The sequence below is a fragment of the Carcharodon carcharias genome, chromosome 5 (assembly GCF_017639515.1).
Source record: "Carcharodon carcharias isolate sCarCar2 chromosome 5, sCarCar2.pri, whole genome shotgun sequence".
Classification (NCBI taxonomy): Eukaryota; Metazoa; Chordata; class Chondrichthyes; order Lamniformes; family Lamnidae; genus Carcharodon; species Carcharodon carcharias.
The window spans coordinates 65540993-65564568 of NC_054471.1; the positions used below are offsets into that span (position 1 = coordinate 65540993).

At 44.8% G+C, this 23576-nt stretch overlaps 1 protein-coding gene across 2 annotated transcripts in view; it reads left to right on the forward strand.

The window, feature by feature from the left end:
- Window positions 1-812: 812 nt before the first annotated feature.
- The window catches only part of cfap206 (cilia and flagella associated protein 206), a 43473-nt gene continuing 20709 nt past the window's right edge, over window positions 813-23576 (forward strand). Inside the window, exons 1-5 of one of the 2 annotated variants that reach the window (XM_041188444.1) lie at window positions 813-905; window positions 1009-1123; window positions 15807-15890; window positions 20199-20289; window positions 23322-23510. In XM_041188444.1, coding sequence (XP_041044378.1) covers window positions 1016-1123; window positions 15807-15890; window positions 20199-20289; window positions 23322-23510 — 472 coding nt within the window. In that variant the 5' untranslated portion in view covers window positions 813-905; window positions 1009-1015. The remainder of the gene's footprint in view (window positions 906-1008; window positions 1124-15806; window positions 15891-20198; window positions 20290-23321; window positions 23511-23576) is intronic. The other variant, XM_041188445.1, reaches the window with a different exon arrangement.

Consider the following 23576-nt stretch of genomic DNA (forward strand, 5'->3'; position numbering starts at 1 on the left):
CTCCACATTAGGTTTCTTCTTACTTTGTCCTCACACCCTCCATCCAGGTAAAAAGCCGACATTTATCAAATTCATTTTGAAGTTTTTAAAAAGCTGAAATTCTATCTTTCTTGTGTACTGCAATGGATATGTTAGGGAAGTTTATTTAGGTTTACAGAACCATGGTGGTAGAGGGAATTAAGTTACTAAGCCATGTGACTAATTGAATGCTTGAGGGGCTGAATGGCCTTCTCCTGTTCCTATGTTCCTACCTTCAGGGTGCACATTGCTCTAATTTGGACCTGTTGCCCAGGTTCTACCATCCACCATGACACTTGGCCTCTCCACATGACCCAAAAATTGACAGCTTTACTCAAGCTAGTAGGCAAAACTGTCCTGGTGACTGCCCCATCTACAGCCCTTTAAGCTGCAAACAAGGTTTTCCACATCCTCTATTAAGCTGGCTCTTGGCACGAAGCTGTGATGTGAGCTCCAGGCTATAACATTTTTGAATTAACTAATCCTGAAAAGCTACAGGCAGACAGTTTAGAGTACTGCATGCTGGTTGCATTTTTTTGCCACCAGCTAACTAACGATTGTGGGCACTTCGCCATTGGCTCTCACCGAAGGTCTATTTAGTACGTGTTTATCCCTCCCTTAGTATACCGTCCATTGCAGAGAAACGAGTGCAATAAAAGGGAAAGGCGCCACGTTTAAATTGAATCTCTCGCTCATGAGTGACGTTGTGCGTAAAGAGCGTCGGGGGAATTGACTCAGTCCAATCAGGGTGGTCGGTCGGTGTCTGTCCCCATGGTAACGGAATCGTTACATTAAACAACATCAGGCGAGAAGCGGAGAATAAAACCATGCGTTAAAGGACCAAGAGCCAGGAACATTGTGAATTGAATGAATTGGTTATAAAGCAGGTAATGAAAGGCTGGACTAAGTAGACCGGTATCAACAAATCAATCAAATGTGTGTCCCCCTCCTAATGTTTACCTGAAACTTCTCGTGTTTTTTGTTTGAAAGCTGCAGGATGGCTTACACCCAGGCTGAATGTGTGATTAAGAATATCATTCGGGAAATAGCCCAGGAGTGCGCTGATAGGGGACATTCCATCTCTGAGACACTTGTAGCGTTCATGGTGAGTGCAGTGAGATTGGTTAATATATTCGGGTGTGTGTTTATACTCATTTTAATTTAGTCTTCATTGTAGCAAGGTTTGTTTATTGCTTGCGACATTAACAATAAAAATGAAACTAGCCTACAGTGCTCTAAACTGTCTGCTGCTTTCCAGGATTAGTTAATTTCAAAAATTAGCCTGGAGCTCCAACACAGCTTTAATTGTGCCAGGAGCTGGCTTAGTTTTCGACAACAATTAAAAACTTCTTGATGCAAGGAAAATATAATCCTATCACGTGCATACCCGACGCAGTGTCACGCTGTAGTAGCGCAAAATCGGCGGCTGCTAGAGCGCATGAATTTTGGAGCCGGCATTGCAATGGGTTGGGGGTTCCCATTCCCATCAAAGCGGGCAGACTGGGGCTCACAATCTGCCTCAGTGTGGCCGCTGAGGGCAAAGGAGGCAGAAAGCCTGTGTGCAGGTTGGATACTCATTTGGCGCCTTCACAAACGCTCCATTGACTTAGAACAAGCGTTGAAGGGTGGATAAAATATCTGCGAAGATCAGATAGCTCTCTCCTGCCCCCTGCCGCCACCAGAGGGGTGCACAGCTGGCATTGGATTGCCATGTAGTTCTCCTGCTACATCATGAGAAATACCAAGAGTTGACTAAATTATGTATATTGTTCCCTGTGGCGTGTAGAATGGCTACTGCCCTCAACTTTTATTTACATATAATGACATCAGAGGTCACATGAGTATGACAATTCGCCTCAGTTAACCAAAATATTTATCCAAGGTTGTGTGTTTGCTGCCAACACCTTGCATACAGTCCATTCTCCTGCTTCCTTGCGTCAGAGTGAGCGATAGAGTCGGCGGCGCCAGGACCAAAAATAGTGCCGCTCATCATCGCAGCTGGGATTTCTCCCCTTGATCCGAAATCCATGGTTTATTGGGCACATCCGTTACTTTCACCCCTACATCTGCACTTGATATTTAAAGACAACATTCCCGTTCATCATTGTTTGTCCGTGTCAATTTAATTTGTTATAGTCACATAAATAAAGTAATAATTCTTTACTCAGGCACCGCAACCACACCAAACACAAATATATATCAGAACTATAAGAATCCGTACACACAATCGTTCCATATATTTATAGTTCACACGGATTTACTTTATTCAATGTATACAACAACATAAACACATTATATATGTTCGATACTATAAACTACATGCACTGATGCATTTTAAATCTAATCAGATCTAACCTGTCTCTCTCTGAACTTACTGCACTCCATTCTCTCAGGTCCAACCCTGACATTGTCATCAAACCCGCTGACAAGGGTGGTGCTGTTGTTGTCTGGCGCACTGACCTCTCCCTCGCGGAGGCTGAGCGTCAACTCGCAGACACTTCCTCCTAACTCTCCCTGGACCATGACCCCACCACTGAACATCAAGCCACTGTTTCCAGGACTGTCACTGACCTCATCTCCTCTGGGGATCTCCCTCCCACAGCTTCCAACCTGATAGTCGCCCAACCTCGGACGGCCCGCTTCTATCTCCTACCCAAAATCCACAAACAGAACTGCCCCGGTAGACCGATCGTCTCAGCTTGCTCCTGCCCCACAGAACTCATTTCTCGTTATCTTGACTCCCTTCTCTCTCCCCTTGTCCAGTCCCTTCCCACCTACATCCGTGATTCCTCTGACACCTTACGTCACATCAACAATTTCCAGTTCCCTGGCCCCTACCGCTTCCTCTTCATCATGGACGTCCAATCCCTCTACACCTCCATCCCCCACCAGGATGGTCTGAGGGCCCTTAGCTTCTTCCTCGAACAGAGGCCCGAACAATCCCCATCCACCACTACTCTCCTCCGTCTGGCTGAACTTGTTCTCACGCTGAACAATTTCTCCTTCAACTCCTCTCACTTCCTCCAAATAAAAGGTGTGGCTATGGGTACCCGCATGGGCCCCAGCTATGCCTGTCTCTTTATGGGGTATGTGGAACATTCCTTGTTGCAGTCCTACTCCGGCCCCCTTCCACAACTCTTTCTCCGGTACATCGATGATTACTTTGGTGCCGCTTCATGCTCTCGTCAGGACTTGGAAAAATTTATTAATTTTGCTTCCAATCTCCACCCCTCCATCATTTTCACGTGGTCCATCTCTGACACTTCCATTCCCTTCCTTGACCTCTCTGTCTCAATCTCTGGTGATAGACTGTCCACCAATATCCATTACAAACCCACCGACTCCCACAGCTATCTCGACTACAGTTCCTCACACCCCGCTTCCTGTAAGGACTCCATCCCATTCTCTCAGTTCCTTCGCCTCCGTCGCATCTGTTCCGATGATGCTACATTCAAAAACAGTTCCTCTGACATGTCCTCCTTCTTCCTTAACCGAGGTTTTCCACCCACGGTCGTTGACAGGGCCCTCAACCGTGTCCGGCCCATCTCCCGCGCATCCGCCCTCACGCCTTCTCCTCCTTCCCAGAAACATGATAGGGTCCCCCTTGTCCTCACTTATCACCCCACCAGCCTCCGCATTCAAAGGATCCTCCTCCACTGTTTCTGCCATCTCCAGCATGATGCCACCACCAAACACATCTTCCCTTCACCCCCCTTATCGGCATTCCGTAGGGATCGCTCCCTCCGGGACACCCTGGTCCACTCCTCCATCACCCCCTACTCCTCAACCCCCTCCTATGGCACAACCCCATGCCCACGCAAAAGATGCAACACCTGCCCCTTCACTTCCTCTCTCCTCACCGTCCAAGGACCCAAACACTCCTTTCAAGTGAAGCAGCATTTCACTTGCATTTCCCCCAACTTAGTCTACTGCATTCGTTGCTCCCAATGTGGTCTCCTCTACATTGGAGAGACCAAACGTAAACTGGGCGACCACTTTGCAGAACACCTGCGGTCTGTCCGCAAGAATGACCCAAACCTCCCTGTCGCTTGCCATTTTAACACTTCACCCTGCTCTCTTGCCCACATGTCTGTCCTTGGCTTGCTGCATTGTTCCAGTGAAGCCCAACGCAAACTGGAGGAACAACACCTCATCTTCCGACTAGGGACTTTACAGCCTTCCGGACTGAATATTGAATTCAACAACTTTAGGTCGTGAGCTCCCTCCCCCATCCCCACCCCCTTTCTGTTTCCCCCTTCCTTTTTTTTTCCAATAAATTATAAAGATTTTCCTTTTCCCACCTATTTCCATTTTAAAAAAATTAAAAAAACCCCACTAGAGCTATACCTTGAGTGCCCTACCATCCATTCTTAATTAGCACATTCGTTTAGATAATATCACCAACTTTAACTTTAACACCTATGTGTTCTATTGTACTATTGTCGTTGACATCTTTTGATGATCTGCTTCTATCACTGCTTGTTTGTCCCTACAACCACACCCCGCCCCTCCACCCCTCTGTCTCTCTATCTCTCCGCCCCCCACACACACACCTTAAACCAGCTTATATTTCAGCTCTTTCCTGGACTCGAACTCAAGTTCTGTCGAAGGGTCATGAGGACTCGAAACGTCAACTCTTTTCTTCTCCGCCGATGCTGCCAGACCTGCTGAGTTTTTCCAGGTAATTCTGTTTTTGTTACCTCAGGTTCAAGCTAGATGGAAAATTGCGGATTTGATTTTTTGATTACTGCTGAATCCAGATGCGGCAGTCAGTGGCGTTCTTGCACTTTCCCTCTTAAGATCCAGCTCCCAAAGTGCTGCCTCCATCTGTGCGTGTTTGTGTTGGGGTGTGGCTCTCTCTGCCCGCTCATTACCAATGACTGATAAGATATGAGATCCAAGCGCAGACTTAATCCTATTCATACACACTATCTCAGTGGTGATGAGGAGGGAGGGGTTTGATGGGGCAGAGGAGTAGCAGTTGGGGATGAGGAGAAGGAGGAGCCGGTGGGAGTGAGGAGGAGGAGAAGATTCCAGAGATGTGGGGCTTGTCTTATGAGAGATTGAGCAGTTTAGGCCAATACTCGCTAGAGTTTAGAAGGATGAGAGGAGATCTAATTGAGGTATATAAGATGCTAAAGGGGATAGACAAAGTAGACGTGGAGTGGATGTTTCCCCTTCTGGGACATTCTAGAACGAGAGGCCATAGTTTTAGGCTAAGGGGTGGTAGATTTAAATCAGAGATGAGGAGGAATTACTTTTCTCAAAGGTTCGTGAATCTGTGGAATTCACTACCTCAGAGTGCAGTGGATGTCGGGACACTGAATAAATTTAAGGAGGAGATAAACATATTTTTAATTAGTAACGGGCTGAAAGGTTATGGGGAGAGGGTGGGAAATTAGAGTTGAGGTCAAAATGAAATCAGCCATAATTGTATTGAATACCGGGGCAGGCTCGAGGGGCTGAATTGCTCCTCCTGTTCCTAGTTCTTATGTAAGACGGGGTAGAGGAGCAGGAGGAGATTTCTCTTTTCCCACCTATTTTCATTATTTTTAAATATTTTTAAATCTTTTATGCTCCCCCCATCCCCACTAGAGCTATACCTTGAGTGCCCTACCATCCATTCTTAATTAGCACATTTGTTTAGATAATATCACCAACTTTAACACCTATGTGTTCTTTTGTTCCTTTGTCTGTGACATCTTTTGATGATCTGCTTCTATCACTGCTTGTTTGTCCCTACAACCACACCACCCCCCTCCACTTCTCTCCCCCCACCCAAACCCCCCCCACCCCCCACACCTTAAACCAGCTTAGATTTCATCCCTCTCCTAATATTCACCCAGTTCTGTTGAAGGGTCATGAGGACTCGAAACGTCAACTCTTTTCTTCTCCGCCGATGCTGCCAGACCTGCTGAGTTTTTCCAGGTAATTCTGTTTTTGTTTCCGAGTGGTTGTCACTTGTTTGATGCGTGTTTGCATTACTGAGTCTACCTGACGTGGCAGATGTTCTCCAGAGTGAATTGGAACACTTCAATTCTTTGGAAACTTTGTGTTATTTTAAGCTTTATTTCAACAGCGATGGCTGGCCCTGTTCTGGATGAATGCCAGTCATCCTGCAGCAGATGGCACAACTCTTGTCAGCTTGCATATGGTGAAGATTGGTCCGCTCTCAGAGAGGGTTCTATTAACCCATGCCTCACACACACCAGAGGTTTGCAGCTTGCTTCAGCTCCCTTCGTAGTTACATTTATAGGTGCTTTATTTTCTCCCCTTTCTCATCGAAATCATGCAGCATGTTTAAAACTCCCAAAGCAATCATGCTAAACAGTCTGCATGGAGTGATTTTTAAATGACAACAGCAATCAAGAGTAATGAAGGAAATTGATGACAGGAAAGGGAGCAAATATGCCTAACTGGCAAATCATCGGGTAAAACTACTAATCCATGGTACAATATTCAACAAAGTATCATTGAAAATGCAAAATAAATCAAAGATTTTACCCAACGCTCAAGCTCAGCCTGCTGTTCTTTAAAAACTAATGCACAAGAAAACCTTGTATGATGTAAATAAGATGCAGAATGGAAAAGTAGCAAGTGCGAGAGGAGGGCCCTGGGACAGGCAGTCAGCATCTAACATCACATAAGAAACATAAGTTCATTGGTTGGTGAGGAAACTGGTGTTAGGGAGTGTCATCGAATAGCTGAGAATTAGAAAAACACATTATTTTCAAAAGAGGAGGTGGGGGTGAGGAGGACGAGGAAGAGTGAAGAGGACACTAAGGGTGAGGGGTTGGGGTGAGGAGGAGGAGGTGGGAGTGAGGAGGAGGAGGAGGTGGGAGTGAGGAGGAGGAGGAGGTGGGGGTGAGGAGGAGGAGGAGGTGGGGGTGAGGAGGAGGAGGTGGGGGTGAGGAGGAGGAGGTGGGGGTGAGGAGGAGGAGGTGGGGTTGAGGAGGAGGAGGAGGTGGATGTGAGGAGGAGGAGATGGGGGTGAGGAAGAGGAGGGAGCGGTCAGGAGGAGGAGGAGAGGAAGGGGATCCTGGCTAAGTTTGCAGATGATACAAAGATAGGTGGAGGGACAGGTAGTATTGAGGAGGTGGGGAGGCTGCAGAAGGATTTGGACAGGTTAGGAGAATGGGCAAAGAAGTGGCAGATGGAATACAACTTGGGGAAGTGTGAGGTCATGTACTTTGGTAGGAAGAATAGAGGCATAGACTATTTTCTAAATGGGGAGAGAATTCGGAAATCTGGAGTGCAAAGAGACTTGGAAGTCCTAGTCCAGGACTCTCTTAAGGTTAACTTGCAGGTTGACGTGATAGTTAGGAAGGCAAATGCAATGTTGGCATTTATTTCGAGAGGACTAGAATATAAAAGCAGGGATGTGCTGCTGAGGCTCTGGTCAGACCACATTTAGAATATTGTGAGCAATTTTGGGCCCCGTATCTCAGGAAGGATGTTCTGGCCCTGGAGAGGGTCCAGAGGAGGTTCACGAGAATGATCCCAGGAATGAAAGGCTTATCATATGAGGAACGTTTGAGGACTCTGGGTCTATACTCGATGGAGTTTAGAAGGATGAGGGGGGGATCTGCTTGAAACTTACAGAATAGTGAAAGGCCTGGATAGAGTGGACATGGGGAAGATGTTTCCATTAGTAGGAGAGACTAGGACCCGAGGGCACAGCCTCAGAGTAAAGGGAAGACCTTTTAGAACAGAGATGAGAAGAAACTTCTTTAGCCAGAGAGTGGTGAATCTATGGAATTCATTGCCACAGAAGGCTGTGGAGGCCAGGTCATTGAGTGTATTTAAGACCGAGATAGATAGGTTCTTGATTGGTAAGGGGATCAAAGGTTACCGGGAGAAGGCGGGAGAATGGGGTTGAGAAACTTATCAGCCATGATTGAATGGCAGAGCAGACTTGATGGGCCAAATGGCCTAATTTCTGCTTCTATGTCTTATGGTCTTATGGGATGAGGAGGAGGAGGAGGAGGTGATGGTGAGGAGGAGGTGGTGGTGAGGAGGAGGAGGAGGTGGGGTTGAGGAGACTGGTCCGCCCTCAGAGTGGGTTCTATTAACCCAAGCCTCACACACACCCGAGGTTTGCAACTTGCTTCAGCTCCCTTCGTAGTTACATTTATAGGTGCTTTATTTTCTCCCCTTTCTCATCGAAATCATGCAGCATGTTTAAAACTCCCAAAGCAATCATGCTAAACAGTCTGCATGGAGTGATTTTTAAATGACAACAGCAATCAAGAGTAATGAAGGAAATTGATGACAGGAAAGGGAGCAAATATGCCTAACTGGCAAATCATAGGGTAAAACTACTAATGCATGGTACAATATTCAACAAAGTATCATTGAAAACGCAAAATAAATCAAAGATTTTACCCAACGCTCAAGCTCAGCCTGCTGTTCTTTAAAAACTAATACACAGGAAAACCTTGTATAATGTAAATAAGATGCAGAATGGAAAAGTAGCAAGTGTGAGAGGAGGGCCCTGGGACAGGCAGTCAGCATCTAACATCACATAAGAAACGTAAGGTCACTGGTTGGTGAGGAAACTGGTGTTAGGGAGTGTCATCGAATAGCTGAGAATTAGAAAAGCACATTATTTTCGAAAGAAGGGGCTACTTACATTTAAGTAAGAAACACAAGCATTAGGGAAATAAAGTCAAGGCGAGGCCAGGTAAAATAAAGTTGCATAAGTAAACCAAAGTACAATAAAGTTAACACAAGGGAAGTCATTTGAAGCCATTGTAGGACAGCTCAGCAGTGTGGAATGCGTGTCTTGTAATATCTGGGAAGTTTGGACGCTACCAGTGTCCTAGGTGACCACATGTGCAGGAAGTGTCACCAGCTGCAGAACCTTGAGCTTCAGGTTTCAGAGCTCGAGTGATGGCTGGAGTCCCTGTGGCGCATCCGCGAGGCTGAGAGCTACGTTTACAGCACGTTTAGAGAGGTGGTCACACCGCAGCTTAGGAGCCTCAAGGCAGAACGGAAATGGGTGACCACCAGGCAGTCCAAGAAAATTAGGCAGGTGGTGCAGGAGTCCCCTGGTGTCCAGCTCACCAATCGGTTTTTCATTTTGGATAACGGTGAGGGCATTGGCTCGTCGAAGGAGTGCAGTCAGAGACAAGTTTGTGGCACCGCAGACAGCTCTGCTGTACAGGAGGGGAGAAAGCAGATGGAAAGAGCAGTAGTAATAGAGGAACAGACAGGCATTTCTGTGGCCATAAACGCGATTCCAGGATGGTACGTTGCCTCCCTGGTGCCATGGTCAAGGATGTCACGGAGCAGCTGCAGGACATTCTTTGGGGGAGGGTGATCAGCTGGAGTTCATGGTCCATGCTCATACCAATTACTTAGGTAGGAAAGGGGATGAGGTCCTGAAAGCAGACTTTAGGGAGCTAGGAAGGAGATTGAAAAGCAGGACATCTAAAGCAGTAATCTCAGGATTATTCCTGGTCCCATGTGCAAGTGAGTACAGAACTAGGAGAATTGAGTGAATAAACACGTGGCTGGAAAGCTAGTGTAGGAGGGAGGGCATCAGATTTCTGAGGCATTGGGACTGGTTGGGGGGAAGGTGGGACCCGTACAAGTCTGACGGTCTACTGAACAGGACTGGGATGAATATCCTCGCAGGGAGATTTGCTAGCTTTGTTGGGGAGGGTTTAACTAGATTGGTAGGGGGATGGGAACCTGAGGGTAAATTCAGAGCAGGGAACGGGAGATGGAGAGTAGTGAGTGACTCTGAGAGACAGAAGCAGCACAGGTTAAAATATGTACAACGCAGGAATTTGGCAGTGTTATAAGGTATACATATAAATGCAAGGAGCATAGTAAATAAAGCGGATGAGCTGAGGGCACAAATTGTTACATGACAGCATGATATCATCACTATACTAGAAACTTAGCTTAAGGAGGGGCAAAAATGGCAGCTCAACATCCCTGGATATGAGTTTTCAGGCAGGATAGGGAGGAGGATATAAAAGGTGGGGGTGTAGCATTATTGGTTAATGAATCAATTACAGCTGTGAGGAGGGATGATTTTTTTTCTTTCGTGGGACGTGGGTGTCACTGGCAAGGCCAACATTTGTTACCCATCCCTAATTGCCCTTGAACTGACCTGGCTAGGTCATTTCAGAGGGCAATTAAAAGTCAACTACATTGCTGTGGGTCTAGAGTCACAGATAGGCCAGACCAGAACATTAGTGAGCCAGATGGGTTTTTGGGACAATCGATGATAGTTTCACGGTCACTATCACTGAGGCTAACTTCATTTTCCAGATTTATTAACTGAATTTAAATTCCACCCGCTGCCATGGTGGGATTGAAACCCATGTTCCCAGAGCATTATCCTGGCTCTCTGGATTACTAGTCCGGTGGCATTACTATTAACCACCTTATACTAAATGAAGCATCAAATGAGGCCATATGGGTTGAGCTTAGAAATAAAAAAAGGGGCAGTCACACTGCTAGGAGTGCACTATAGTGGAAGGGAGTTAGAAGAGCAAATATGTAGACAGATTTCTGAGTGCAAAAACAATAGGGCAATAATCGTTGGGGACTTCAACTACCCTAATGGGATACAAACAGTGTGAAGGGCACAGAGGGTGCAAACTTCTTGAACTCTTGAACAAGAGAACTTTTATAGCCAACAACAAGCCCAATGAGAGGGGAAGCAATTCTAGATTTAGTCTTAGAAGATGAAGCTGGGCAACTGGATGAATAGCAGTGAGGGACCATTTTGGAGATAGTGACCATAATATTTATTATCATTATGGAAAAGGACAAAGATAGCACAGGAGTAAAAGTTCTAAATTGGGGGAAGACAAATTTTACAAAGCTGAGAGGTAAGCTGGCGAGAGGGGACTGGATACAGCTATTAGAAGGAAAAACTGTGTCAAATCAGTGGGAAGTATTCAAAGGTGAGGTTCTACGGGCACAGTGTAGACATGTCCCCATGAAGTAAAAGGGTGGAACTGCCACATCTAGGCCTCCTGGTTATCCAGAAATATACAGACCAAGATAAAGCAGAAAAAGAAAGCTTATGACAGTCACAAAAGATTTAATACTATAGAAAGCCTAGAGGAGTATAGAAAGTACAGGGGTGAAGTAAAAATGGAAATTAGGAAAGCAAAGAGAGGATACAAAAAATATTGGCAGGTAAAATCAAAGAAAATCCTAAGATGTTTTACCAGCGCTTCAAGAGCAAGAGAATAACAAAAGAAAAGATAGGGCCTATCTCATTGAAACCTATAAAATTCTGACAGGGATGGACAGACTGGATGCAGGGATAATGTTTCCTCTGGCTGGAGGGTCTAGAACAAAGGGTCACAGTCTCAGGATATGGGGTAGACCATTTAGGACTGAGCTGAGGAGAAACTTCTTCACTCAGAGGGTGGTGAACCTATGTAATTCTCTACTACAGAGGGCTGTGGAGGCCAAGTCACTGAATATATGGGTCTGTGGCAGGTGGTGAGGGAACCAACAAAAGGGAAATACATACTTGACCTCATCCTCACCCGCCTGCCTGCCGCAGATACATCTGTCCATAACAGTATCGGTAGGAGTGACCAAAGCACGTTCATTGTGGAGACAAAGTCCTGCCTTCACATTGACGATACCCCCCATCATGTTGTGTGGCACTACCACTGCGCTAAAAGGGATAGATTTCGAACAGGTCTAGCAACTCAAGACTGGGTATCCATGAGGCGCTGTGGGCCAGCAGCAGCAGCAGCAGCAGAATTATACTCGAACACAATCTGTAACCTCATGGCCCGGCATATCCCCCATTCTACCATTACCATCAAGCCAGGGTATCAACCCTGGTTCAATGAAGAGTGCAGGAGGGCATGCAAGGAGCAGCACCAGGCATAGCTAAAAATGAGGTGTCAACCTGGTGAAGCTACAACACAGGACTACTTGCGTGCCAAACAGCATAAGCAGCAAGTGAGCAAGTGATAGACAGAGCTAAGCGATCCCACAACCAACGAATCAGATCTAAGCTCTGCAGTTCTGCCACATCCAGTCGTGAATGGTGGTGGACAATTAAACAACTCACTGGAGGAGGAGGCTCCACAAATATCCCCATCCTCAGTGATGCAGGAGCCCAGCACAGCACAGCAAAAGATCAGGCTGAAGCATTCACAACAATCAAAGTGGATGATCCAAATCGGCCTCCTCCGAAGGTCCCCAGCATCACAGATGCTAGTCTTCAGCCAATTCTATTCAGTCCACGTGATATCAAGAAACAGTTGAAGGCACTGGATACTGAAGGGAAAGACTCTGGACCCTGACAACATTCCGGCAATAGTACTGAAGACTTGTGCTCCAGAACTTGCCATGCCCCTGGCCAAGCTGTTCCAGTACAGCTACAACACTGACATCTACCCGGCTATGTGGAAAATTGCCCAGGTATGTTCTGTGCACAGAAAGCAGGACAAATCCAACCCAGCCAATTACCACCTCATCAGTCTACTCTTGATCATCAGTAAAGTAATGGAAGGGGTCATCAACAGTGCTATCAAGTGGCACTTGCTTGGCAATAACCTGCTCACTGATGCCCAGTTTGGGTTCTGTCAGGGCCACTCAGCTCCTGACCTCATCACAGCCTTGGTTCAAACATGGACAAAAGAGCTGAACTCCTGAGTTGAGAGTGACTGCCCTTGACATCAAGGCAGCATTTGATGAGTGTGCCATGAAGGAGCCCTAGCAAAACTGGAGTCAATGGGACTCGGGGGAAAACTTTCTGCTGGTTGGAGTCATACCTAGCACAAAGGAAGATGGTTGTGGTTGTTGGAGGCCAGTCATCTCGGGTCTAGGACATCACTGCAGGAGTTCCTCAGGGTAGCGCCTTAGGCCCAACCATCTTCAGCTGCTTCATTAATGACCTTCCTTCCATCATAAGGTCAGAAGTGGGGATGTTCGCTGATGATTGCACAATGTTCAGCACCATTCACAATTCTTCAGACACTGAAACAGTCCATGTCCAAATGCAACAAGACCTGGACAATATCCAGGCTTGGGCTGACAAGTAGCAAGTAATATTCGTGCTACACAAGTGTCAGGTAATGACCATCTCCAACAAGAGAGAATCCAACCATCGCCCCTTGATTTTCAATGGCATTACCGTCACTGAATCCCCCACTATCAATATCCTGGGGGGTTACCATTGACCAGAAACTGAACTGGACTAGCCATATAAATACTGTGGCTACAAGAGCAGGTCAGAGCTAGGAATCCTGCAAGGAATAACTCGCCTCCTGACACCCAAAGCCTGTCCACCATCTACAAGGCACGAGTCAGGAGTGTGATGGAATACTCCCCACTTGCCTGGATGAGTACAGCTCCTACAACACTGAAGAAGCTGGACACCATCCAGGACAAAGCAGTCCGCTTGATTGGCACCACATCCACAAGTATTCACTCCCTCCACCACTGACGCACATTAGCAGCAGTGTGTACCATCTACAAAATGCACTGCAGTAATTCACCAAGGCTCGTTAGACAGCACCTTCCAAACCCATGACCACCACCACCTAAAAGGACAAAGGCAGCAGATAGATGGGAACACCACCACCTAGAAGTTCACCTCCAAGTCACTCACCATCCTGACTTGGAAATATATTGCCGTTCCTTCACTGTCACTGGGTCAAAATACTGGAATTCCCTTCCTAACAGCACTGAGGGGTGTACCTACACCACATGGACTGCAGCGGTTCAGGAAGGCAGCTCACCACCATCTTCCCAAGGGCAATTAGGGATGGGCAATAAATGCTGGCCCAGCCAGTGAAGCCTACATCCCGTGAATGAATTTTTTAAAATTTAAGAAAGAAATTGATAGATTTCTGGACTCTAAAGATGTCAAGGAGCATGGGGAGAGCGCAGGGGTACAGCATTGAGATAGAAGATCAGCCATGATCATATTGAATGGCAGAGCAGGCTCGAAATGCCGAATGACCTTCTCCTGCTCCTATTTTCTCTGTTTCTATGTTTCTATCAGAGATGTACATGGTAACTTGTGGATTGATGCAAAAGATGTGGGCAGGGTTCTTTGTCTCTGTCTTCACTGAGGAGAGGGAAGATGCAGACGTTCTAGTTAAAGAGGAAGATTGTGAAATATTAGATACAATAAGCATAGTGAGAAAGGATGTACTGGAGGGACTGGCATCCTTGAAGGTGGATAAATCACCAGGGCCAGATGGTATCTCAGGCTGTTGAAGGAAACCAGGGAGGAAATAGCAGATGCTCTGTGGATCATTTTCCAATCCTCACTAGATACAGGCAAGGTCCCAGAGGATTGAAGGTCTGCAATGTTGTGCCACTATTTAAAAAAGGGTGCAAGAGATGGGCCAGAAAATTATAGGCCAGTCAGTCTGACTTCAGTTGTAGGCAATTTATTGGAAACAATTCTGAGACAGGATAAACTGTCACTTAGAAAGGCATGGATTGATCAGGGATAGTCAGCATGGTTTTGTTAGGGGAAGTTCATGTCTTACTAACTTAACAGAATTTTTTGAGGAAGTAAGAAGAAGGATCGATGAGGGTAGTGCAGTGGATGTTGCCTACATGGACTTCAGTAAGGCATTTGACAAGGTCCCACATGGCAGACTGGTCAGGAAAGTGAGATTTCATGGGATACAGGGGGAAGGAGACAGGTTGGATCCAAAATATTTCAGTGACATGAAACAAAGGGGAATGGTCGATAGATATTTTTGCAAATGGAAAACGGTTTCCAGTGGTGTTCCACCTGCCTCAGTGTTGGGGCCCTTGCTGTGTGCTGTATATATTAATGATTTAGACTTAAATGTGGGAGGCATGATTTGGAAATTTGCAGATAACCCAAAAATTGTCCATGCAGTTGATAGTGAAGGGGATAGTTGTCCACTCCAGAATGATGTCAATGGTTTGGTTGTGTAGGCAAAGAAGTGGCAAATGGAATTCAATCTGGAAAAGTGTGAGGTAATGCATTTGGGGTGAGCAAATAAAGCAAGGGAATACTCAATAAACAGGAAGTTATTGAAGAGGTTGAGGAAGTGAGGGACCTTGGAGTGCATGTCCACAGGTCCTTGAAGGTGGCAGGGCAGGTGGACAAGGTGGTCAAGAAAGCATATGGAATGCTTTACTTTATTGGGCGAGGTCTTGAATACAAAAGCAGGGATGGAATGCTGGAACTGTATAAAGCGCTGGTTAGGCCACAGCTGAAAGTTTGTGTACAGTTCTGGTCACCACATTACAGGAAGTACTGTGGAGAGAGTGCAGAGGAGATTTACAAGAATGTTGCCAGGGCTTGAAAATTGCAGCTATGAAGAAAGATTGGATAGGCTGGGATTGTTTTCCTTAGAACAGAAGAGGCTAAGGGGTGGTCTACTGAGGGATACAAAATTATGAGGGGCCTAGATAGGGTAGACAGAAAAGACTAGTTTCCCCTAGCTGAGGGGTCAATTACTAAGGAGCATAGATTTAAGGTGAGTGGTAGAAGGATTAGAAAGGACATAAGGAAAAACCTTTTCACCCAGAGGCGGGTGGGCATCTGGAATTCACTGACTAAGTTGGTGGCTGAGGCTGAAACATTCAACTCATTTAAAAGGTACCTGGATCTGCATCTGAAGTGCTGTAACCTGCAAGGCTATGGACCAGGAGCTGGAAAGTGGAATTGAAATAAGCGGCTAGTTCCTTTTCTCTCTTTTTGGCCAACAAAGACACAATGGGATGAATGGTCTCTTTCAGCACCATAAATTTTCTATGGTTCTACCTTAAAGTTATACCATGTGTTTTTTTTCAAACAGGTTAAAGCTGTTGTTCTGGATCCAAGATATGAGTTCAATGTGGACAGAACCCTCACAAAGACTGATGTTCGCAAGCTCATCACGGTAACTATTGACATTTGCTAACGTTGCTTCTCTGAAGACAAAACTGGGATCACTATTTTGCCTACTTCAGTTTTCTTCCTTTTCTTGTCCTCCCACAAAAGGTAGTAACTTGTGCTGTATTACATTCCCACCTCCTTCATAAATCAGTCAAGTGATCATTTTGCATGTGAGCTTAAGCAGTGACCGCAGGTGGTCAGTTCAACCTAAGGAGATATTGCAGCTGATCCCAAATATGTGCTTTCCCATTGTTGACATGCGTTCCAGATTCAGCAGAGTCACTAGATAGTCACAATAACTGGGACTACAGTAAGGCCAATTTTAGCATCTCAACCATTGCCTTTATTGAGTTCAGCTAACTGAACGCATACTTGGAATTGAACTGGCCTGGTGTATACACCATGATTACACCAACCAAGCCAGTGGGAGAGTTGAAAATATTTTAAACACATGAATCTTTAAATAGGTGGGATTGTGTTTGAGAAATGTAATTGCTGCAACCTTTTTTAGAAATTGTGAAAAATATAAAGGAGTCCCATGAGGTCCAAGTTAATTATTACACCAGGGGTCATAAATGCACAAGTGCCACGCCATGTATAGGTCTTTGGAAGGTGAAACCCCTTGCAGTTTCTGACCTCTTGGGGATAATTTTAACTTAACCTATCAGGCAGGTCAACTGCAATGAAGTCAATGAAAGTAAAATCTGGCAGGGTATAATGCAGGTTAGGTTATAATTATCCATCTAGATTTTCTGTTTCAGCTGTTTAAACTGCCTGTTTCTGCAGACTGCTCTCTGATTGTCTGTTTAGACCAATGAAAAAGACAGTATTTTTGAACCAGTCAGGAAGCAGCCTTTTCTAATCCTCCAGATCCATATGACCCTCCTAAATCTCCTCTTGCAGAGTACAAGAGGTGAGAAATTCAGATTATGAGGATGACACCTGATTACAGTATGTCATTGAGCAGCCCAATGCGGGTGTGATTACAAGTATATCCATCAGTTAGCTGCATTATATGGAAGGATTAATTTAAGAATGTCATTAAAGGAATTTTCAAAGTTGTTCGTACACAGTGTTCCGCTGTGCAATGGGTATTCATGGTAAACATTGAAAATAACTAAGTCATTGTGAGTTGATAGGTCAAGTTTCATAGTTTCATAAAGTTTAGGTTAGCTGTGGAAAAAGACAAGGAGCAATCTAGCATAAAAATAATGACTTGGAGGAGGGTGAATTTCAGTGGGCTCAGAGTGGATCTGGCCCAGGTAAATTGTACTCAAAGATTGTCAGGCAAAACTGTAATGAGTAAATGGGTTGCATTTAAAGAGGAGGTGGTTCGGGTACGAAGTGCATTCCTATGAGAGGGAAAGGTAGGGCAACCAAAGCCAGATAACAAAACAGAAGGAGAGAAAACTGATGCAGATAAAAGTTGTTTATGACAGATATCAAGTTGATAATACAAGTGGGAACCAGGATGAATATAGAAATTACAAATGGCAAGTTAAAAAGAATTGAGGGGCAAAGAGAGAGAATGACAAGAGACTCATAGCCAACATAACAGGAAACCCAAAAGTCTTATATAGGCATCTAAATGGTAAAAGGCAGTAAGAGGAGGTCTGTGCCCATTAGGGACAAAAAGGGGATCTATGCATGGAGATAGTCATGGCTAAGGTACTACATGAGTACTTTGCAACAGTCTTTACCAAGGAAGAAGATGCTGTCAAGCTCAGAATGAAAGAGGAGGTAGTTGATATACTGGATGTGCTAAAAAAAATTATTAAAGAGGTGATATTAGAAAGATTGGCTGTACTTAAAGTTGATAAAGCGCCAGAACTGGATGGGATGGATTTGAGGATACCAAGGGAAGAAAGGGTGGAAATTGTGGAGGTACTGGCCATAATCTTCCAATCCTCTTCTGATTCAGGGTGGTCCCAGAAGACTGGAGAATAGCAAATGAGACTCACTGACCTGTAGTTCCCTGGCTTATTTCTACAACCCTCTTAAATAGCGGAACCACATTAGTGGCAACAAAAAGTTGCATTTTTATAGTACCTTTAACTTATTTAAAAGTCACAAGACACTTGACAGGTGTCCTCTTACCCCTCCTCGCTGGGGCCTGCTGGCCTCCGTTATCTCCTCTTCTTTGGGGATTGCCTGTAGTCCCAGCAGTGGCCACCGGTCTAACCTGGCACTGCTGGGCCTACCGAGTTACTGGCAAATCGATTGGTCGGCAGCTCTCTTAAGGTGAAACTTCCTCCCCAGCTGGGGACAGAAATCATGCCTGAGCCAACTAACAATCTGCTGAGCATTAATTGGCTGCAGGGTAGCCGATATTAGCGAACATATGTTGCCCATCAACTCTTAGGGTAAACCCCACCATCTGAAAAACCCTTCCCAAACTCGAAATTCAGATAGAGTCAGCACAATAGAGCTTGTCAAATTTAATCACTCCTGTCAAGTGTCTTGTGACTTTTAATTAAGTTAAAGGTGCTATAATAATGCACCTTTTTGTTGCCACTAATGTGGTTCTGCTATTTAAGAAGGGTTGTAGAAATAAGCCAGGGAACTACAGGCCAGTGAGTCTCAATTCAGTGGTAAGGAAACTATCGGAAAAAATTCTGAAGGAGAGAATCTATCTCCACTTGGAGAGGCAAGGTTTGATCAGGGATAGTCAGCATGGCTTTGTCAGAGGGAGGTCATGCCTAACAAATTTGATTGAATTTTTTGAGGAGGTGACCAGATGTGTAGATGAGGGTGGTGTAGTTGATGTAGTTTATATGGATTTCAACAAAGCCTTTGACAAGGTCCCACATGGGAGACTTATAAAGAAGGCAAATGCACATGGGATGCAGGGTAATTTGATAAGGTGGATTCAAAATTGGCTTAGTTGTGGGAGACAGAGGGTGGTGACAGGAGCATGCTTTAGTGACTGGAAGCCAGTGTTCAGTGGCGTACCACAGGGACCTGTGCTGGGTCCCCTATTATTCATCATTTATATAAACGACATAGATGACTACGTGGGGGGAGGATTAGTAAGTTTGCGGACGACACAGAGATTGGCCAGGTGGTTAACAGTGAGGTTGAGTGGCTTGGGCTACAGGAAGACATAGATGGGATGGTCAAATGGGCAGATAAGTGGCAGATGGAACTTAACCCTGAAAAGTGTGAGGTGATACACTTTGGAAGGAGTAATTTGACAAGGAAGTATTCAATGAACGGCAATACACTAGGAAGTTCTCAGGAACAAAGGAGCCTTGGCGTGTGTGTCCATAAATCTCTGAAAGTGGAGGGGCATGTTAGTGGGGTGGTGAAAAGGGCATTTAGGACACTTGCCTGTATCAATCGAGGGGCATAGATTACAAAAGTAGGGAGATCATGTTGTAGTTGTATGAAACCTTGGTGAGGCCACAGCTGGAGTACTGTGTGCAGTTCTGGTTGCCACATTATAGGAAGGATGTGATTGCACTGGAGGGGGTGCAGAGGAGATTCACCAGGCTGTTGCCTGGGATGAAACATTTAAGTTATGAAGAGAGGTTGGATAGACTTGGGTTGTTTTCGCTGGAGCAGAGAAGACTAAGGGGCGACCTGATCGGGGTGTACAAGATTATGAGGGGCATGGACAGAGTAGATAGGGAGCAGCTGTTCCCTTTAGTTGAAGGATCAGTCATGAGGGGAAATAAGTTCAAGGTGAGGGGCAGGAAGTTTAGGGTGGATGTGAGGAAAAATGTTTTTACTCAGAGGGTGGTGACGGTCTGGAGTGCGTTGCCTGGGAGGGTGGTAGAGGCGGGTTGCCTCACCCACATAACAAGTACCTGGATGAGCACTTGGCACGTCATAACATTCAAGGTTATGGGCCAAGTGCTGGTAAATGGAATTAGGTAGGTAGGTCAGGTGTTTCTCACGTGTCGACGCAGACTCAATGGGCCGAAGGGCCTCATCTGCATTGTGTGATTTTGTGATTCTGATTCTGTGAAAATGCAACTTTTTGTTTTTGGTATGCACATAGAATCATGATGGCATAGAAAGTTGCCATTCGACCCATCAAGATCATTACCTAATCAGTAAATCTGAACTCACAAGCCTAAATATGTTAGCTGGTCAAGAAATGCTCAGTTTCTGTCATATTGGGAGGAATAAGTGTCACTAACTTTCAGTTCAAAGCGTCAATTTTCCACTGTATGTTCCTGGCATCTTGTTCACATGGAGCAACAAAAAGTTAGAAGTGCAGTTGTGACTTTCTGACCCAAATCACTATTTCAGTATCATTTTTATTGTAGTTCTTTTTTTAACAAGACCACCACCATTTATTTTCTAGATTTGTGTGGACAGATTGCTTGAACCACAACGACCGTCTCTTGACACAATCAAGATGCAAGTTTACTTTGACATGAATTACACAAGTCGAGGTCAGTTTCCATAATTACCTTTCTCAGGTAATCTGTATTAAATTGTTATGATCGATGGGTATCAACAAGCATAGGAACCATTTTCTCTTGGACTGTAGCGCTTTTTTTCTATATGTTGGTGTGCTTGGGTTCTCTCATCCGTAACGAGTGTACATGCTGACCTGCCCATATCACTTGTTTTAAAAATGACGCAGGAGTGATCTGAAAAAATTAAAATTACACTAAATTTTCCTGTGTCAGCAGAACATAAGCATAAAGTCTGAGTATTGCGCTGTATTCCATTGGTAAATTGTACTCTCTGTTAACTGGCATTTTTGATTAACCGGCACTACCCATTCCATGTGTATGTTGGATAACAAAGATATTACTGTGAACAATAAAAGGGTGTAAAAGGAGGAGTGGGTCTGATTAGGGACCAGAAAGGGAATTTGCACATGGAGGCAGGGGGAATTGCTGAGGGATTAAATGAATACTTTTCTTCCTTGGTAAAGACAGATGCAGTTGCTATCCGGGCCCTGGTGTGGGAGGAGGCAGTTAATACACTAGAAGGATTTAAAATTGATAAGAAAGGAGATATTGGATATGCTGTTTATGCTTAAAATTGACAAGGTATCAGTACTGGATGAGATGCATCCAAGGATATTGAGGGAAGTGAGAGTGGAAATTGAGGAGGCACAGGCCATAATTTTCCTTAGACTCAGGGGTTCGTGTCAGAGAACTGGAGAATTGCAAATGTTAAACCCTTGTTCAGAAAAAGGTGTAAAGATAAGCCAGCAATTACAGGCCAGTCAGTTTAACTTTGATAGTAGGAAAACCTCAAGAAACAATAATTCAGGACAAAATTAATAGTCACATGGACAAATGCAGGTCAATTAAGGAAAACCAGCATGTATTTGTTAAGGGAAAATTATACTTAACTAACTTGCTGGAGTTTTTTTATAGAGCTAACTGAGAGGTTTTATGAGGGCAGTGCTATTGACGTGGGGTACTGGACTTCCAAAAAGCATTTGATACTGTGCCGCACAACAGACTTGTGAGCAAAGTTATAGCTCATGGAATAAAAGGGACAGTAGCAACATGGATACAAAATTGGCTGAGTGACAGGAAGCAGAGTGTAGTGATTGATGGATGTTTTTCGGGCTGGAAGAAGATTTGTAGTGGAGTTCCCCAGGGGTCAGTATTGGAATCCTTACTCTTCCTGATATATATTAATGACCTATACCCTGATGTACAAGGAACAATTTGAAAATTTGCAGTTAATACAAAACATTGAAGCAATAGTATAGAACTTCAAAAAGGATATATAGATAGTTGGTCGATTGGGTGGACAGGTGGCAGATGAAGTTCAATGTGAAATGTGAAGTGATTCATTTTGGTAGGAAGAACATGGAGAGACAATATAAAATAACTGGTACAATACTAAAGGGGGTGCAGGAGCATTGACACCTAGGTGTCTATGTGTATGTCTGAAGGTGGCAAGGTAGGTTGAGAGAGTGGTTAATAAAACATACAGTTTCCTAGGCTTTATTAATAGGGACATGGAGTACAGGAGCAAGGAGGTTATGTTGAATTGTATAAGGCACTAGTTCAGCCTCAACTAGAGTATTACAATCAGTTGTGGGCACCACACTTTAAGAAAGATGTGAAGGCATTAGAGAGAGTGCAGAAAAGGTTAATGAGAATGGCCCCAGGGATGAGGAACTTCAATTATGCAGATAGATTGGTGAAGTTAGGACTGTTTTCCTTTGTCACTTTGACAAACGGACCACAGGAGTCTCAGGTACAGGTCACGATCGTTTATTCGAGCAATTGCAAGGAGAGGACCATCCCAATTGTAGCTTGAGATAGCACTCTGCTAAATTACAAGTGTTCAACATATTTAGACATTATTGGTCACATACAAGAAAAGTTTCCAGATTCAGATCTCGTCAACGTATAGGTTTACATTAAACGGACATCTCTGGTAACAGGTACATGCGTCGTGTGTCCCTATTTTCACCCGGGCAGAGACCTTCCCTCTTACCTAAACTAGGACCATCTGTTCTTTCCCTATCGGCTGTAAACATGTTCAATCTTAGTTGTTTTTTACAACCTAAGTCTCCAGTCTGACTCCCAGGGCCTTACTGGCGATTGCAAACCCTGAGGGTGTACAAAGTTTGAGAGTGTATAAGATTCATCTGGTGCTTTTTCACTGTTTATGTACTTGCAGGCATTGACTGCTTGGAGATTCCAACAGCATCATTCCCTTACAATAAATTTTTACTGTACCCCTTTATTCCCCCCTAACACCTTGAAGAAGAGATGGCTGAGAGGAGGTTTGATAGTGGTATTCAAAATCATGAGGAGTCTGGACAGCGTAGATAGGGAAAAACTGTTCCCACTCATGAAAGGATTGAGAATGAGAGGGCACAGCTTTAAAGTAATTGGCAAAAAAAGCAAAAGCGACATGAGGAAAAACTTTCACTGAGAGTGATTAAGGTCTGGAATGTACTGCCTGAGAGTGTGGTGGAGGCAGGTTCAATCGAGGCATTCAAAAGGGAATAGTTATCTGAAAAGGAAGAATGTGCAAGGTTAAGGGAAGAAGGTGGGGAAATGGCACCAGGCGATTTGCTCATTCAGAGAGCCGGTGCAGACACAATGGGCAAATGGCTTCCTACTGCACTGTACCATTCTGTGATTCTGGTTGAATGGAAGGTGGGGACAAAGGTAACCCTGTCATGGTTCTGAGCTGGGGGGGGTGTGGGTGGGTGGGGTGGGAGGGGGGGGGACCAGAAATGTGGAAAGTAGAATGGACACAGTCGAGGGCCCTGTCTGCCCCGATGGAGGGAAAGCCTCAGTTGAGGGCATAAAACAGCTTAAGTTGTCATGATCGGTCAAGCGTTTTGGGTTAATGACTGCACTTTCTCCTTACATTAATTAATGGAATTGGGAAAATGATAAAATAAAATTGCAAATCTCATTGTATGTGTAATTTCTATGTTTTATGGAATTATGAATTAACACTGAGCTGGTTCCATTACCTCACTATACAGCGGAATTCCTCACTGAACATCGCTCTGTCTTGGAATCTAGGTTGGCCCCTGCATGCAGAGAAATCACAGATAGCCGTGCGAGGACACGAGATGAATTGGAATGTCTTTACCGTAAAATCGTCAGCTACATGCTGCTCCACTCAGGCCTTGGATCCCCCACTGAAATAAGTGTAGTGAGGGAGGCAACTGGTAGGTGGTATGGTTTCTCTTCACACTTTAGCATGTAACATCCAAATTAAAAGTTTACACTCCAAT